Genomic DNA, 17,580 nt, shown 5'->3' on the forward strand with positions numbered 1-17,580 from the left:
AACTTGAATAGTCATTCCATTTTAAATTCATATTCTGTTTTTCTTATGCAAACACATAAAAACAAGCCCCCACAAAAGATCTTCCTTATTACATTGATTTGGTGTATCATCTGGAAGGGATCACACAGCTCTGAACTCAAGAGAAAAAAGGAATTTTACTCTTACCTGATTTCTTAAATAACTATATCTATGCTTTCACATCTCATCCATGGACCTTTTGGTTTGTTTTTAACTTCTTCCCCTACGAAGCACATTAGCCAGGTAGTAATGCAGAGCAGAAGGTGGTAAACTTACTGTGCTATCTTCTGAACATGAAGCTATTACAAAGTCATTGAATGGGTTCCACTTGATGTCCAGAACATTTCCTTTGTGCCCACATACTTTGGGATAATGTGGGTCAAGCTTGCCTGTCTGGAAGAAAAAAATATAATCAAACCTAAGGTGAGCCATGGAATTACCAGACATTTTCAAGGAAGATCCAAGGCAGCTCCAGCAAGAAACTTGTTTCTGCTTGTTATGCTTCAAATACCCTGGGTGCTCTCTGTCTGTTGAGAATGGTTTTTTCTGTCCCTGCTAGTCAAGTCTTGATGATACCACAATAAAGAAAGGAAAGAGTGCTCAGGCCTTCCTAAGTACATGCTGCTGTCAAGAAATCTCTATGCATGCATACACGCACATCAGAAAACACTATTAAGTTCAAACACCAAAATAAAACCTTGGAGGAGAAACACCTATGAATGAGTTGAACCTTTGACATTTTTCTAAAGATCTTGTGAGGGAGAGACAAACAACATCAGAATCTCCTTCAGAAGACATTTCTTATGAGCAGGAAAAAATTTTCTAGGTTTTATTTTTAGCCTCATATTTGTGACAGAAATTTCAAATGGAGCTTTTTCTTTCAACAAGCTATCTATTTCTCTCTGCTGGTGTTCAAATCCAGTCATTCGCCAGAACAAATCAGAATTTTGGACTCTCAAAAAAAAAAACCCACCATGTTCAGGTGGATCTGCGCTGGTAAAAATCCTGCAAAGTGCCCTAAGGAGTATTGAGGGCCTTGTGCCACATGGGGGCTGTGTTGTGCTGGATAAACCCACACTGCAGGAACGGTCTCTGCTAGAAAGTAAAGTCTGAATACTTATATGTTAGGAGGGGTGCAGGGATTTTATTAACATTAAAGCACCACTTGTTTCTCCCTGTCAGGAGCACAAGAAGTGTGGGGAGCTCCATGACCCACCTTGCATCTCAGGCATCTGTTCACAAGCAAAAGTCAGTCATCTAAGCAGAGAGACATGATGGCAAGCTGGTGATGCTCACCTGCTTACTGCTTCCCACCTGGAAGAATCATAAACCAAAATGATTGCAAATGTGTGGTCTCCTAGAAGGCAGACACTTCTGTTGATGTATTCTCTACATCTCTCCAGAAGTGGCCCTTAGGAGTGCACAGCAGAGGGGAATCACTGCTGGCTCTAACCAGGCTGTGGATAAGATGTAATTTTCCCAGCTTTTGAAAATTTGGGGGGTTTGCAATTTTGAATGCAGAATGGGACATGATGTGTAACTATTCTGGCTTCACTGGAAAGTTTGTTGCATAAACTGGGACTAACCTGCTTTAAACTGAACATCCAGAGGGCTTTGAAATGTAAAAGACTGCTTTTTTAGACTACAGTCTAAAACAATTCTCTTTTAGAAAAGCAACAGTGCAGAGAGATTTGGGAAGGCAGAAGAGAGATAAAAGGCCTTTAATAAGCAGTGTTCCCCCACCCACAGTGCCCTTTTGTAGGCTTCAGAGCTTGGTTTCAAGCTGACAACTAATAGGGCTGGACAGCCAGATCCACAGGGATCCCTTGATCTTTAAGAGAACTCTGACCCCTCCCAAAGCTGGCTCCCTGTCTGCTCCCTATTCCGTTCAGGAGACTCCCAGGCTGCCCTAAGCCCATTCTGCCTGACATCCTGCAAGGCTTTCTTATTTCTTTATGTTGCAAAGGAAGAGACAGATGCAGCCTCAACCAAGTTTGGTTGCCTTAAGAGACCACAGAAAAATGGGACTCCGAGCCAGCTTAGTGTATAAGATAAGATAAAGAGGGTAGGTCCTTTAATTTCAGGCTTGAGGCCCACAGGAATACATATTGACACGTCTCCCGTGCCCACGGGGTTCTACAATTTAAGATGTTAACCCATCCAATCCCAGATTTATCTACCTCCTAGCACCTCCCCCTGGCAAGCCCCTCTGGAAATCGAGGCAGGGGGCTCTGGGACCCCCTCTTCCTCATCCTCCTCTTCATCACAGCACATCCAGTCCTGGGTTTGAAGGTCACTGTGCCTGCGTGGTATCTTCTTGTCCAGGCCAGGGTACAGATGTTCTTAAACACAATGAAGGCCTAGCCTGAGGGAAGTCTAAAAAACCTAACAGAATTTTGAGGGAGTGATATGGAGTGGGGTAACAGTGTTGGGAAAATGTGCAACCATTAAGCTACTGAGAAGTAAAAAAGCAGACCTTCATCTTTCAAAGAAAGGCCACAAAATTCCACTCTGAGTCAAGATCCTGCTTCGGCATATTCTGCATGCATCTCCCCAGCTCATCTGTGTCAGACACCAATCTACACTCAGGCCACACTGTGGGAAAGCATCTCACATCCCAGTTACAGTCACTGAGTTTGTGCCTCCTCAGACTTACAAGATTTACAGTCATTCAGTTTGTTCTGGGCACCTGTGGCCACAGCCCCTTCCCCCTGGGGAGATGTGTTGCCATTCCACCCCACTGGCTTCAATGGAACATATTCACCAGGACATACCTGGCACATCCTGCAACAGGCCATTTTCAAAGTGGTGGCAAATATGCAGTTAATTTCTCTTCCCGTGGAATGCAAAGGCCTCCTGCAAGGAGGTTATCTCCAGCAAAGAACTCATTCTCTACGTAACCTCCGCTGTTCCCAACCCTACCTCACCTCCAAGCTCTCAGAAAGGAAGAACGGTGCAGAAGGCAAGAAGTGGTATTTATTCAAGGAGAGATGAGAGAGCTTGGAGTCCATGACTCAGTAGGAGAGCAGCACAACAAACAAGCAAGAAGGCACAGTTAAACAGAGCAAAGCCGAGCCTTCATTCAAGCACATCCTTAGGCAGGCAGCCCCTCCAGTAGCAGCACATGCAAAATGAAATAAAAAAAACCTTGCAGGGATAAGAGCAGCTCCCTAAACAGGTTGTTCAACCTCCCCAGAAAGTGCACCCTTCCTTGCCCTGGCTACCATTTCCTGCTTTGACTAAATGTGTGATGTCCTGGCTCTTGGGATTTTCCTCCACGCTATGGCGTGCTTGGGATGTGCCTGCTTCCTGTGAATCCAGTCAAAAGTAACTGCAGTCACAGTCAATACTGTCCCAGACATGTGTCTCCAGAACAGGCTGGCTTTGGTGTCCTGGCAGCCAAGGGCCCAAGCCAAATGGCCAGGGTGCTGTCTACATGGGTCACGTCACAGAAAGTGGCACTCACAAAAAGAACCCCACGAGGAGCACAAGTTAAAAGCTGCTGCTTTGCACCAAATGGCACCAGTTTGGAAGTGTATCATACAAAAAAAGTAACTGGTATCACAAGTCCCAACTCAGAGACCCCCTTTCTGTGAGTGGCTGAGGATGCTTTCCTCCCCAACATGGGTCAGGAACAGGTTTTGGAATATGACTGCGTGAAGCACATCATTTCCCTGAGTCATCACCAAAGGTCAGCCCTCAAGGGACTGACTCGTCTCCATTACTCTGTTTTGAACCCCTTAATTCTTCCAGGCACATCAGCATCCACAACACTGAGCTCCACATCTGAACTGCAGCAGCATTTATGTTTGCTGCTAACGGTTTGTTCCCTGGTCTCCAGAATCCCCTTCACCAAACAAATCAAGAAGAATCACTCCTTAAACTTCCCCAGCCTCTTCACAGTTTTATACACCTCCCTCATTTGCCTTTCTTCCCGGACTAATTGATGCCTAACCTACAAAGTCTTTCCTCACATGAAAGCACCTTCACATTTTCACTGACATACTTTAATTATCCTTTTCTGTATCTTTTAGTTCTACCACGCCTTTGATTCCTGCATGCAATATTTCAGATCTGGGTGTAGTATTTGAGCAGGTGCAAGAAAGGAAGGATTACTACTAAAGACTAGCCAAGCTGAGAAGAGGTGAGAAGACAGAAGAATTAATAGTAAGCAGTGCAAGCACCTTTCCCAACACTTTGAGGGTTTGGTCCCACCCCACATCCCACAGTCAACAGCTGTCTGCTTATAGATGCATTTCTGTGATAAAGACAAGTTCCTCAGCCTCAATAGACCATGGTCAAGGGGGCAGAAGTGACTCAGTCAAGAAAAACAGGGTAGTGGTTAATTCTAGGACATCTCTGAACAGCACCAGCATTGAAGGAATGAATAAACAAAGTCCAGAAGGGCCAGGAACTGTGCTAGGTTCTTCAAGCATAGCCAGTTCACTTTCATCCTTAGCAAATATATATTGAAAAAGTGGCATTGCAATAACACCATCAATTAACTTTTAATTAAAGGCTGAACTTTTGCCTTTCATCTGTTCTGTCCTGATTCCAGAGAGATCATAATCTCATATTGAAACTAATCCACATTAGTGCATGCTTAATTATTCTGAAGCAATAAACATCAGATGGCCAACTTCTCACTCTCAGCAGATCCTAAGTCATAAAAACTCACAAAGCTGGAATTTGTTTCTGAAAGGGAAGTTTTTACAGCATCAATGCTTGAAGCTTAAGAGCTTCATTACCTGATAACTGTGTCTCCATTCTTTTACAAAGAAGGTAAAACAAAACATAGCATATTCTCCTTTGGTCACAGCTGAAGCCATGCCACTAAAGCACCTTTCTGGTTTTGCTCTCTGCATCCACTAAAAACTTTTTAATGTGCTGTTTCTCCCAGGACACAAACATCTAAACAGCATAGTTCCTGCTGATTATACAAGAAAGGCAAATGAGTTATGAAATGAAGCAAGGTGTCAAAAATCTGCAAGCAGCAATGAAAGACATGTAAGTACACACATCCCAGGAACCACCTGCCAGGGCAACTGGTGCCTCTTCAGTCACTTTGCAATTCTGGCAGCAGCATTAACTGAATATCCTCTGCGATCTAGATCCCTAGAAAGCCTGTCCCTCCTCCAGCCTCTTGATGTGCTCTTGAAAGCCAGCTCGCCCTGGCAGAGCTCACCTGCTTGATGGGAATGACGAGGAAGGCACCACCGCCCACGCACTCAGTGACCACGGCAATGAAGTTGGGGTTCACGGCGCAGAAGTGGTTGTCGTGGACGCTGTGGGTGATGGGCACGCAGTCGTAGCACTTCTCCTTGCTGGCAGCTTTGCCATACACGTTGCGGAACTTAGAGCTGCGGTACCTTGGATGCCACGACATCTGCAAGGGGAGAAACACAATGCCCTGTGACGTGAGGACTGGCCAGCCTGGCAAGGCTCACAGACCCCTACTCCCCTCTCCCCACCACAGACTCACTCTCCACCTTTTGGGCTGCTCACACCAACCTCCAGCCAGCAAGTGGCAGACAGAGCTTTCTCTTCTGGTCTTCATCCCTTTGGCATGCCCTGTCTCTGCACACTTGCACATCTCTGATGGAGAGAGGAGGGCACAGGGAAGAAATGACAGCTCTCACCATCACCAACCAGCTGGGCTGTGCATGCCCAGCAGTCCCTATCACTGGGGCAGGTCCAGATGACAGCAAGTTTAAGAGGAGATGAATCCTGGTAGCACAGAGCTCAGAAAGCATGAAAGATACAAAATCTTGCATGAGAAAAGCCTGAAAGATGGTGAGCGAACAAGTCTTTGTTTAGCCCTCAGGTGCTTTAGAACCAAAAGTAGCCTAAATTTTGCTCACACAATCAGAAAAAATAAGTTTGACAGATCATAGAAATAGTCATCTGTTGATGTTTTCCCTACTGACAATTATGTTCTGTATGTCTGGTTTATAACTGTGCTACAGCCCTCTGACAAACAGCATTTTAAATGGTGTTTAGATGAGACACATGAAGCATGCTAAACACAAGAACCCCTTACCACAGAGAGCAGTGAAGCTTAAAGAAACTAACGTAACTGATTTCATCCAATCACAGAATCATGGGTTGGAAGGGACCTTAATTATCACCTAGTTCCATCTCCCCTGCCATGTGCAGGGACACCTCCCACTAGACCAGGTTGCTCAAGAACTTATCCAACCTGGATTTGAACACTGCCAGGGTTGGGGCATCCACAACTTCCCTGGATAGCCTGTTCCAGTGTCTCACCACCCTCTTAGTAAAGAATTTCTTCCTAAAATCTAAACTAAGTTCCCCCTCTTTCAGTTTGAACCCATTACTCCTTGTCCTATCACTACAGTTCCCAACAAAGAGACCCTCTCCAGCAGCTTTCTTGTAGGCCTCCTTCATTTACTGGAAGGCTGCTATGAGAGCTCCATGCAACATCTTCTCCAACCTGCACAGCCCCAGCTTTCTCAACCTGTCTTCATAGGGGAGGTGCTCTAGTCCCCTTATGAACTTTGTGGCCCTCCTCTGGACTTGCTCCAACAGTTTCATGTCCTTCTTATGTTGGGGACACCAGAACTGTACAGAGTATTCCAGGTGGGGTCTCATGAGAGTAGAGCATATGGGGAGAATCATGTCCCTCAACCTGCTATTTTCAAATAGAAAATTACCAGTGTTGGTCAGAAAAGGCAGTTAAGACTATTAAATCCTACTCTTCCCACAAGATTTATCCAGTAAAAGGCACATGGCAAAGGTGAGTAAGATTCTATTGCTCAAAGAAAAAGAAGTGCAGATCAGGCAAGAAAGTTATGGGTGAAAGAGTGCCCCACAAAATCAGCTGGGAGTATGGGCAAAGACTGGGAGAGGGCATGGTTTTGCCCTATGTACATCTCTTTAATGTACATTTACTGAGTGGTATTATCAGTGATGCTGGATCAGTGATACTCCAGTTTGACAAGAGAACACAACCAAGCAGCTTTTGAGTTACAGCAAGGCTTAGACCACTCGCTCATATGGGCAAGTGGTTGAAGGGAAGCACAAATGCATTCAAGGGCAGGGAGTCAAGTGCATCATCACCTAACAAGCAATTCTAAACTAAAATGTCTTTGTTGCTGGCATGGTATTGCATCCTCCTGGGATGACTAATAAAGGCTAAGAAAATGTATTTCTTGAGCTCTACAAGCACCTCTCAATACAAAGATACACGAAGCATACACAGTGTGTCACACTGGAAGATTTGGGTTGTGAACAGTATTAGGACACAAGTTCTTTCCTATTTCCTGCCTCCTCCCAAGCCACTGACACAGCTCAGAACCAACCCCACCTTGGACAAAACAAATGCCTGTAAAAAAATCAGTCCTGGCAGATCACCAGTTGCTTTCACAGTCATATTTATTGCTCTCTTTCACCTTGGCATGTTTTACCTATGTTAACTCTGCATTTGTCCATATTCTTAGCTGATTAAATTTCTTCTGCAGAAAACATTAGGTGCAAAGGATCTTTGATTCAGTGAGAGGTACCTATCCCAAACCAAAACATAGAAATGGAAGTTATTTGAAAAAGAAAGCAGCAATCCTGAAAGCTAATCTTGGAAGAAGGGATGTTCACAGCTAGAAAGCAAACCGAGATTATATGCAACTGGCTAGCTCCCCAAGCATCCCCAGAGGTGCAGTGTTCTCACACTTCACACTCCTTGCAGTTTTAGAAGTTAGGCTTACTCACACCAGGGGGAAAAAATTCACTGTATTGTCTGGATGCAGCAGTAAGTTCTTACAGCAAGAACATTACATTTATTAAAGGAAATTAATCGCCTGGCTGTAAGGAACTTCTAGCTAAACTGCTCTTCAGTTGGGAGAGAGTGTGTGGTCTGAAGGTTCAAGGCTCTTCTGCAGAAAGAAGTAACCAAGCACACAGGAGCAATTACTGCAATACCATTCCTACTGAGAGCAGGAACACACAGCAAGATACTGACATCCCATGCAGACTACCAGTAAAAGGTTAATGGTGAATAAGGAATAAAGGAAATAAAAGGAGTTAAATGGCCAAGTTTGGACAGTGCTTAGGAAAGACAGCTCTCTCCTATCTCAGCCTGCAGAATTCAAGTTCAGCTACCACAGGAAAGAACTTCAAGCACCTACAATACAATTTGGACAGGAGGGCAAGATATGAGTGGGAATATCATGAAACTGGAAAAAACAATCAGAGTAGAACAATGTCCCTCTTTATGCTATTGCATCAAGAGCTCCTTAATAAAAGAGGATAAATATGGTGAAAATAATACGGTCTTGCAAAAAATATGGTGAAAAAGAGCCTGAGCAGGTGCAGCATCAGCTTCTGGTACAGTGGGAGATGCTGATCCCAAATAAAGTAGGCATACAGACATAGGAAAATCTTGTTTGGAAGGAGTGTGGAGGAGTGTCCTACATTAGAGGTTGCTAAAATGGTCCTAAGTCTCCCTCCCTGAAATTCCTTTCATGACTTGGTTAGACAAAGACGCATCCTCCTTGATCAGACTATTATGACTATTCATAATAGTCCTACTCTGAACAAGAAGCTGAACTGGAGAAAATCAAGGGCACTGTGCCACCAAACCATACTGAAACCTTGCCATTTACAACTGAAAAACCTCACATCTTCACTAGGTAAAATAAGCCCCTGTGTGCACTGCCCACCATGCAGCAGACAAGACGTGGCTCCTTTGCAAGAGACAAATTTCCAGCCAGCTCTTAATAAAAACAGTGTGGCCAGGGCTCTCACAGATCTCAGCTATTAGACAGGGCAAGCTGTGGTGTCTACAAGAATATCCTTGCAAAGGAAAGAGGTCACCATACCTAGAAGTTCTCCATCAGAGCTTCAACACATCAAATGTATAAATACAGGTCCTGTACAAAATGCATGGGCAAATGTATAGGTACTAAAAGGACTACAGAAACATTTATCCCCCAAGCAGGGCCCCAATGCAGTCTGCCTTCATTTAGCTTGCCCAAATCTCCTCTTCCACTGCTGTCAGGACAATGTAGTAACCAGTCACAGGCCACTGGCAGCCCTCTTCCATCAGTAGTCCTGGCCCAGCCTCTTTGCTCAGCTCCTGTGCTTGCAGAGTAAGACAGAGGGGGCCTCAAGTCTACAGCTACAAGTCTCTTCCTCGTTTTTTGTTAAAGCAGGTTTTCCACTCGCTTCTTTTCCTCCTCTGCCCTCTACCTTCCTCTAAGGAAGAGGTTGGTTTATTCATTCCTTATCTGGTACTGCAGCAATCTGGACTATCCTCCACTCTTCATGGTGGTAGATGAGATGCCATATGTGTACCTGGGAGAAACAATTTGACTGAGTGCCATTGTCCACACTCCAGGGATGAAGATGGAGGAGGAGAACTGACCAGACAGAAGAGAAGCATCTCTGCTCCTTCCTCTCAACAAGGAGAGCAGAGAGCACCACAAACAGCTTTTTGCAGAGCTGGGCAAGAAATGCTTATGGCCAGGCAAGAGGGGGAAGAATGGTTTTGACAGCATCTCCCATTCAGTGCTCAGAGAACCTGTGCTGGTGCAGCTGGAAAGAAAGCAGCTTGTCTCCTTACACAGGTGTCAGAGAAGGCAGCTCTGAATGCTCTGTGGTCTCCTCAAGTTATGAGAGCAAGGAGATACCGGTTTCTGATACATCTCCTGCTCCCAGAAGAAGCTCCAGTGTGGCCTGAAGTGCCATGGCAGGTCTGCAATGCAAAAGTGAAGGATGCCATTTCCAAACACAGCTGCAGTGAGACACAGGAAGAGCCAAGCAGCAGCCCAGACAGAGAAGGTGGGAAAAGCTGGACTGAGCTTCTCTACAGGGCTGTGCCTGAGTAGGTCTGAGTGCCTGTTTCGGAAGAACAACATAATGTTATCTGCTGCATTTCTGTACCGGGCAGTGATAACTGGTCACAGTTCTTTTATTCTCCACTCCTGAAATCGTCAGTGACTCAGTGAGCTTCCTCACAGATACAAACCAGTTTCCTGGCAGTGAGCAGGCCACCCGCAGCATTTCCCACCGCTCACTCTTGGAGCTAAGGCCACCTTGAAGCATCTCCCATCCTGAGTGAGTCCTGCAGCAGACTGTCTCCTCCACAAGGGCCTTCAGGCTCCCAGATCAGCCCCACACTCCACTTTAGCTAATTTCACATCAAATTAGCTCATCAAAGCCATGCCACACTGACACATTTCCATGTTCATCTCACCCTTTCCATGCCCTGTCCTTGCCTATCAGCCCAATGTTCAGAAACAGGGTCTCTCACTGCTGGGGGAAAGGGGGCAGTGGGGGGCCACAGCATCATCAGAGCTGACTCCATGGGCCACATTTTGCTAGCTGCAAAATTCTCCCTAGAGCTGGAGGCAGAAGGATAAGAAACATCTGCCCTGGCTTGATAGCTCGGACTCAGAATCTGTACATATATGAGGTAATAAAATCACAAGTTAGTTCTGCCTGGACAAAGTCTGTCTCCACTTGTATTCATTTGCCACACTTCATTTCTTTTTTCTTTTTTTTTTGTTTTTTTGTTTTTTTGTTTTGTTTTGTTTTTAAGACAATCATATTGTCCTTGGCTCAGCAGTTGGATTTGAAATTTTAAGACGAAAAAGCAAAGCTGTAGCAAGTCTCAGCCCAGTGCTCAAAAAAGGTGGAAATCTTTCTGGCATCTGAAAAGGTGCCTGGAAAACCAGTGGGGTACTTTGATATACTCAAGCACAGCCTACTCAGCTCTTTCATGCTTACCAGACATGAATGTTGAAATGTTTGTATGACCTCTAAAGAGCAGGTAGTTAAAGATGGAGAAGCCAGTTCCACCACTTGCCTTCGGAAATATGATGCAGTAGCACTGAAGGGACTTTGCTCTGTTTTACCTCTCACTCTTTTACGAGGCCGTTTATGAAGAGTTAGCTTTTCGTGACTCATCTGCGAAACATGAGTGCAAAGGTCTCAGCTCTTGCCAAAGGAGTGAGCTCCTATAAGGGTTGTGAAGTCTAGGGAAGTCTGCAGCACTCAGGAGCAGTATTGGGAGAGCCATGCTGTGGCATATTTACTACTCTCTAGGAAATGTCAGACAGAAACAAACAGGCATATGCAAGTCCAACTGACTGAACATGTGCTTCACCACAGGCCAGCATGTTCCCGTTTGTCCTATCGCATCCCACTTACCCTAGGATTATGGATTTGCCTGCACCATGCATGACATTTGTGAATTCTGGATTAATTTATCTTGGTCATGGACAAAATAAGCACATGGAAAAAATGAAATATATTTGAGGAAACCCAGACATATGGTAGCCTAATCTAGACTGAACTGAGAGCACCTTCTACACTGGTGCACAGTACTCTGTAAAAGAGTCACAGCAGCAAGGTCAGACCTAATAGTCCAAAAACTCAAAACTTTGGCAGTACTTTATTCTGCCTTCTACCATCTTTGAAATCCTTAGTATTTTTTATATCCCTGGCAGTGCCAGGAGCAGATCAGGAAGTTATTTTCCTTATATCCTGGGGAAGGCCTGACAGAAGATTGATGGAACCTTATTTCCTACAAATACTAGTACTTGGGTGTGGCTACACACCACTGCTAGGAGCTGATCTCTCCAGCACACACTCTTGCACTACTTGTGGTCTGGCACCTTCAGTCCCATCCATGCTTTGTCTTGCTCAGAGCCAACATTTAACTCAGGGGGAGCATGGGAATTAAGAAAACACAAACAAACAAACAACCCTAACAACAACCAATCTCAAAACCCAACCAAAAACCAACGTAAGGCACTTGAGCAGAATCAGATCATAGAAAGTATGTGATATGAGTTAAACAGAGCACAAATGTAGGGGGGTCACGTCACATCTGGAACGAGAGGGAACTGGAGTGTGTTTGGCAGCGATGAGGTCCCCAGTCAGCTCATCAGGGAACCACAGCCAGGCAGCGTGACGGTGTCACTCCAGCAAAGGAGAAGTAGCTGTGACGCAGACCTTGCCTCATTCCCCTGTGAACAGACATGCACATCTTCAGCTATAATGACAACAGAAGACTTGGGAGCCAGGACCTTCATGCATTCTGCTGCTGACTGCCAGGAAGGTCACTCATTTTCTAATTCCCTGCACAGTGCAGGATAATCAGCCACCATATGCATATGGCTCCCATATGCCAAATGAAACCAAGGGCTCAGCATGCCTGACTCTTTTGGAGACAAGATCCATCCACCTGATTCAACAATGGGCTTAGTGTTGGAGACAATTTTCCAGTGACTTTATGCAAGGGGATAGGCTGAACAATCTCATAACTTTCCAACCTGGATGTTCTGCGTGTATTTTCTTTCCTTCTAGGCATACTCTCTGTTCTGAAAATACAGGCAAGGAGTGAGGCAAACTGTCTTCATGCTGAAATGCTAAACTGTGGTGTGAGTTGTCTGTATTTCCAGGACTGAAATGATACAGAACAAGTGTGCAGAGAGGATGATGCTGTACTTTCCCATCAGTAGCAACATGAATACCAGACAAAAAACGTCAGGTCTGGGGACTGCTCTAGAGGAAGGTGCCAGACAGTTAGAGGAGAATTCAGTGTAGAGTTGTACAGACCAGTGATCAAAGGTGTGTGACCTGCTAAGAAATACCAAAAACTTTGGTGTGGAGATGAAGGAGGGAAGCCATGACAGTAGGCTTCAAACAAAGAAAAAGTTGCTACAAGGAGGATAAAAATCATCTGCTTTCAAAGTCTAGTGGAGACAAAAGAGTCAAATGACATGTGTTTTAACTCCATCGAAGAAGTTCTCAATTAGGCAGCAGTAAAACTTTCTATCAGCCACAGGAGTGGAAGAGAGAATGGCATGAATCTCTATCAGTGGCATTTCCCAGACAGATTTGATATAAGCCTAGCAATGACAACAGAGCTACAGCTGGCTCTGATTTGGATAGAAGACAGACTCATAGAGCTCAAAGAGTAATCACATAATAATTGTAATTTCATGTGCAGTAAGTCTGCTATGTCCGGAGTGTGGCAGGGCTATTCACCCGCTCATCCTGGCTGTACTAGCCCATTTAGAAAGGCACCCAGTATCTCCATTTTAATCAATTTTCAGTTGCAGTACTTACTGTCAGAATGTCAATTCTTAACATCCAAAGCTGGATCATGTATAGCTACTTCAGAACAATCTGTTTTATACAGAATCAGAGAATCATAGAATCAACGGATTGGAAAAGACCTCCAAGATCATCAAGTCCAACCCTTGATCCAACCCCACCATGGTTATCAGATCATGGCGCTAAGTGCCACATCCAGTCTCATCTTAAAAACCTTCAGGGACCACCACCTTCCTGGCCAGCCCCCCATGTCTGATTACTCCTTCTGTAAAAAATTTTTTCCTAATATCTAACCTAAACCTCCCCAGGCACAACTTAAGGCCGTGCCCTCTTGTCTTACTGATAGTTGCCGGGGAGAAGAGACCAACCCCCACCTGGCTACAGCCTCCTGTCTGGGAGTTGTAGAGAGTGAGGAGGTCTCCCCTGAGCCTCCTCTTCTCCAGGCTAAACAACCCCAGCTCCCTCAGACTCTCCTCATAGGACTTGTGCTCCAGTCCCTTCACCAACCTTGTTGCTCTTCTCTGGACCTGCTCCAGCCCCTCAATGTCCTTCCTGAACTGAGGGGCCCAGAACTGGACACAGCACTCCAGGGGTGGCCTCACCAGCACTGAGTACAGGGCAAGAATCACTTCCCTGGTCCTGTTGGCCACACTGTTCCTGATCCAGGCCAGGATCCATTGGCCTTCTTGTCCCCCTGGGCACACTGCTGGCTCATGTTCAGCTTCCTGTCAATCCAAACTCCCAGGTCCCTTCCTGCCTGGCTGCTCTCCAGCCACTCTGTCCCCAGCCTGTAGCACTGCAGGGGGTTGTTGTGGCCAAAGTGCAGGACCTGGCACTTGGCTTTGCTGAACCTCATCCTGTTGGAATCAGCCCAACTCTCCAGCCTGTCCAGATCTGCCTGCAGAGCCGTCCTGCCTTCCAGCTGATCAACACAGCCCTCCAACTTGGTGTAACCTGCAAATTTGCTGATGGTACACTCAGTCCCCTCATCCAGATCATCAGTAAAGACATTAAACAACTGGGCCCAACACTGATCCCTGGGGGACACAACAAGTGACTGGATCCCAACTGGATGCAGCCCCGTTCCCCACCACTCTCTGGGCCCGGCCCTCCAGCCAGTTCCTAACCCAGCACAGAGTGCCCCTGTCCAAGCCATGGGCTGCCAGCTTTTTCAGGAGAATGCTGTGGGAGACGGTGTCAAAGGCTTTGCTGAAGTCCAGATAGACACATCCACAGCCTTCCCCTCATCCACCAGGGGAATCACTTGATCATAAAAGGAGATCAGGTTGGTCAGACAGGACCTGCCCTTCCTAAACCTGTGCTGGCTGGGTCTGATCCCTCGTCCATCCTGCAGGTGCTGTGTGATTGCACTGAGGATGATCTGCTCCATAACCTTGCCAGGCACTGAGGTCAGGCTGACAGGCCTGTAGTTTCCTGGGTCCTCCTTGCAGGAGGTACCAAGAGCTGCGCTGCAAGTCAAGCTGTTTAGCAATGGCCATCATTCCCACCATTAACTGGCCAGAATAGATCCTTTCAAAGGTGTCACTGTTCAGGGTTACTATTAGGAGTGGTATAATGGGAGATGAAAGCCAAAAGTTTAATTTCAGTTCATTTGTTTAATGCAGAATTTCAGCTTGACTGCATTGTTAAAACAAGTAGGCCCTATTTTCCTGAAGTTAAACTCAGCATCTCTATGGGACCGCAAACAGCATGTGTAGAGGGAGAAGACCACCCCATCCAGATGCAGGCCTGAAAGTGATGGTGAGCAAAAGGGGTGGCACCTTCAAAAGCAGAAATCACATGACATAATGGTAAAGGAAGGAAATGGGTGCACAAAAGCATTCACAGTGACACAAAACACCATCTGGAGAACTCATAGGAGCTGAACAAGCTCAGTGGGCACAAGAAATTTCTCCTCTTGGCTAGGCCACCTGGAGCTCCCTCAGGAAGGTGTCTGAGGTCTCTGGCATCAGAAAGTCTTTCAAGCTAACAAGGTTTGAAATCACCTCCATGTTTGCAGAGACAGCTGGTTGGTTCCCTGTGCCCAGGCTGCCCCTGCCCCATCCCAACACCCATCTCCTGTGGGACCAGGCTCCAGAGACGAATTACACCTCTCTCTCCAGCTCCACCTCTTGCACAGTGCATCCATGGGTCTGGTAGCACCCAGCATGCACCCACCCAACATGCATCCATCGAGGCACAAGTCCTTGACCCTTTCTGTCCCCCATGGCAACACTTAACAACATTTCACTCATTCAAGGCTGTAGAGAGAGGAGGCTCGCAGCTGACTCCAGTGACAGAAACAGGCATCCTACTCCACCCAGCTATAAGATCACCTTTATTCAAAGACTTTTAGACAAGCTTCATTCAAACTAATCCCATGCAAGCACAAGATCACTGCCTGTAAAACATCACATTAGATGAAGGGTCTCTCATAAGACTGTATTACAGTCTTGTCATGGAAGCAAGGCACATAAAGGTTGGGAAGTATCACTCAATTAAGCCAATCCAGAAGGTCAAGTAAGTTTGTAAGTTCTAACAGAAAGCTCTCCAGCTCTGTCTGCTTTCAGGTAAGCAAGGGGGTGACAGACTGCCTGTCTCTGGTCCTTATATCAGGACTATTGCAGTGATAGAAGGACAGACAAAGCTCTTCTGGAGGGCAGGATCTGGCACAGCATCTCCTGAAGAGACAAACCTGCATCCTTTCCCCATCCAAACACACAACAGGATGCCCACACTGCTCAGAACACCCCATGCCTGGGCTGAGAGCCTTCCAGTTCATAGTGCACAATGGTGCATTGCGTGCATCCATTGAGTGGATGTACGTGTCCCTTGCCAAACAATTGTTCTCTGCTTTCTTCTGCTGCATACCTCCAAGCAGGGTAGAAACACATGCCAATGAATTAATAATGGTTATGTTTGCTTCACGCTCCCCTAGTTTTGTGCATGAAGCCTCCCTTCTCTTTAAGACCTGTTCTCCACAAGGCCTTGTTACATTCCTGCAAAAAAGCTGCCCTGGCATCAGGAGACACAGGCTGAAATCCTGCCATACACCTGAAGACCTAGTGCCAGTGCACTCCTGGGGAAAGCACGTAACATGATAGTCTGCCAAAACACATTTAAGTACTGTTTTCTATTGTTCATAGGCAGGTTTCAAAACTCTGCCTCTACCTCTCACCTGAGACCCTGAAAAGCACTTCAGCTGATCAGGTGATCCTGACAAGTTGGGACTCTCTTCCTCCTGTGTCCTTACTGCCAGGGAATCAAGAGAATTTACAGTTCTGAAGGACTTCTCTGAGGTTTCAATCTCTTGAAAGTTAGCGATAATTTGAAAAGCAGAAGGACCAACAGAGAAAAAATACACTTACCCCTCATTCCTTCTATTGCATGCGGGGTCAAAAAAGATAAAAGAAAGGAAGGCAAATGCTAATAAGGGGGATTTTGAAAGTTACAATGAACATTTCAATCTGAAATGCCATTAAAGCTTTCCATTTCCCTTTTTACCTTCTCTTTTGGAATGCTAAACTTGTATTGCACAGGTAATGCCTTTTCCCTTTCAACCATATCATTTTAAGTGATGTTTCTATGGCCAAAAAAACCATAAAGCAGCCTTGCAAGTCTCTTGAGAACACTGTTTGCAAGTATCCAAGGAGTGCCACAAGAGATTCAAATTTTAAACCCCATGTAAAAAAGCAGATGATAAGTGGCACAGGATGTGCAACTAGAAAGCTCCTCAGAAGACACTCAGCCTCTTCTCAGCCCTCTATCAGCAGCCCATGAAATAAAACCTTTACATGAACTCGGCTCCAAGTAATAAAATCAAACCAAAGTAAGAATCAGTGTCCTTCCCGAAATCTGCCTAGATCCATTATTTCCTCTGGTCCCTTATCTCCTACTGTCTTAAAATCAGTTTCATTCATCTTATTCTTCTCCTGCCCTGCTAAAATCTCCCTCCTCTCCTCCACTTTTCTTTCACACCATTTATTCTCTCAAAATTCATCCCTCCCCATCCAAAAGTGAATAATGTAACTTGATGCCAAAAAGTAAGAAGATACATTCTAAGAGACCCAAAAAGCTCTTTCAGCTATCTTGTCTCTGCTAATGGCAATTAGATAATGCTTAGATCCAGAAGCTGACATACATGAAGTCAGCTTCATTATTGCCTTACACTGAACACCAAACTGTGTACTGGAAACAGAGGATACATTCCCATTCCCAATACCCCAGGACTTGTACAAAGGAAACAGTTAAAGACACTATTTTAAATAAGGCAGCTAATGTATCATGAAATACTGCTGGTTTTCTGCCCAAGAACCAGCTACGTGCACTGTAAATTTCGTGACATGGCTCCATACGGAGCAGGCTGTACAAGAGAGCTCCATAAAAAAGTACTTCCCCTCTCCTCACTCAGCTGTGCCCACAATAGATTTATGTTGAAGCAGAAATGCATCTGCTGCCTGCTCCCAAACCAGGCTTGTGCAT

The 17,580-nt window shown here is 45.5% G+C and overlaps 1 protein-coding gene across 1 annotated transcript in view; it reads right to left on the reverse strand.

Annotated features, from left to right (window-relative positions):
* The window catches only part of CORO2A (coronin 2A), a 56,830-nt gene that overhangs the window by 15,451 nt on the left and 23,799 nt on the right, over positions 1-17,580 (reverse strand). The window contains exons 2-3 of the mRNA XM_064641968.1: positions 5,204-5,404; positions 295-411 (exon numbers count right to left, since the gene is read on the reverse strand). Coding sequence (XP_064498038.1) covers positions 295-411; positions 5,204-5,404 — 318 coding nt within the window. The remainder of the gene's footprint in view (positions 1-294; positions 412-5,203; positions 5,405-17,580) is intronic.

The sequence above is a fragment of the Pseudopipra pipra genome, chromosome Z (genome assembly GCF_036250125.1).
Source record: "Pseudopipra pipra isolate bDixPip1 chromosome Z, bDixPip1.hap1, whole genome shotgun sequence".
In the NCBI taxonomy this organism is placed as follows: Eukaryota; Metazoa; Chordata; class Aves; order Passeriformes; family Pipridae; genus Pseudopipra; species Pseudopipra pipra.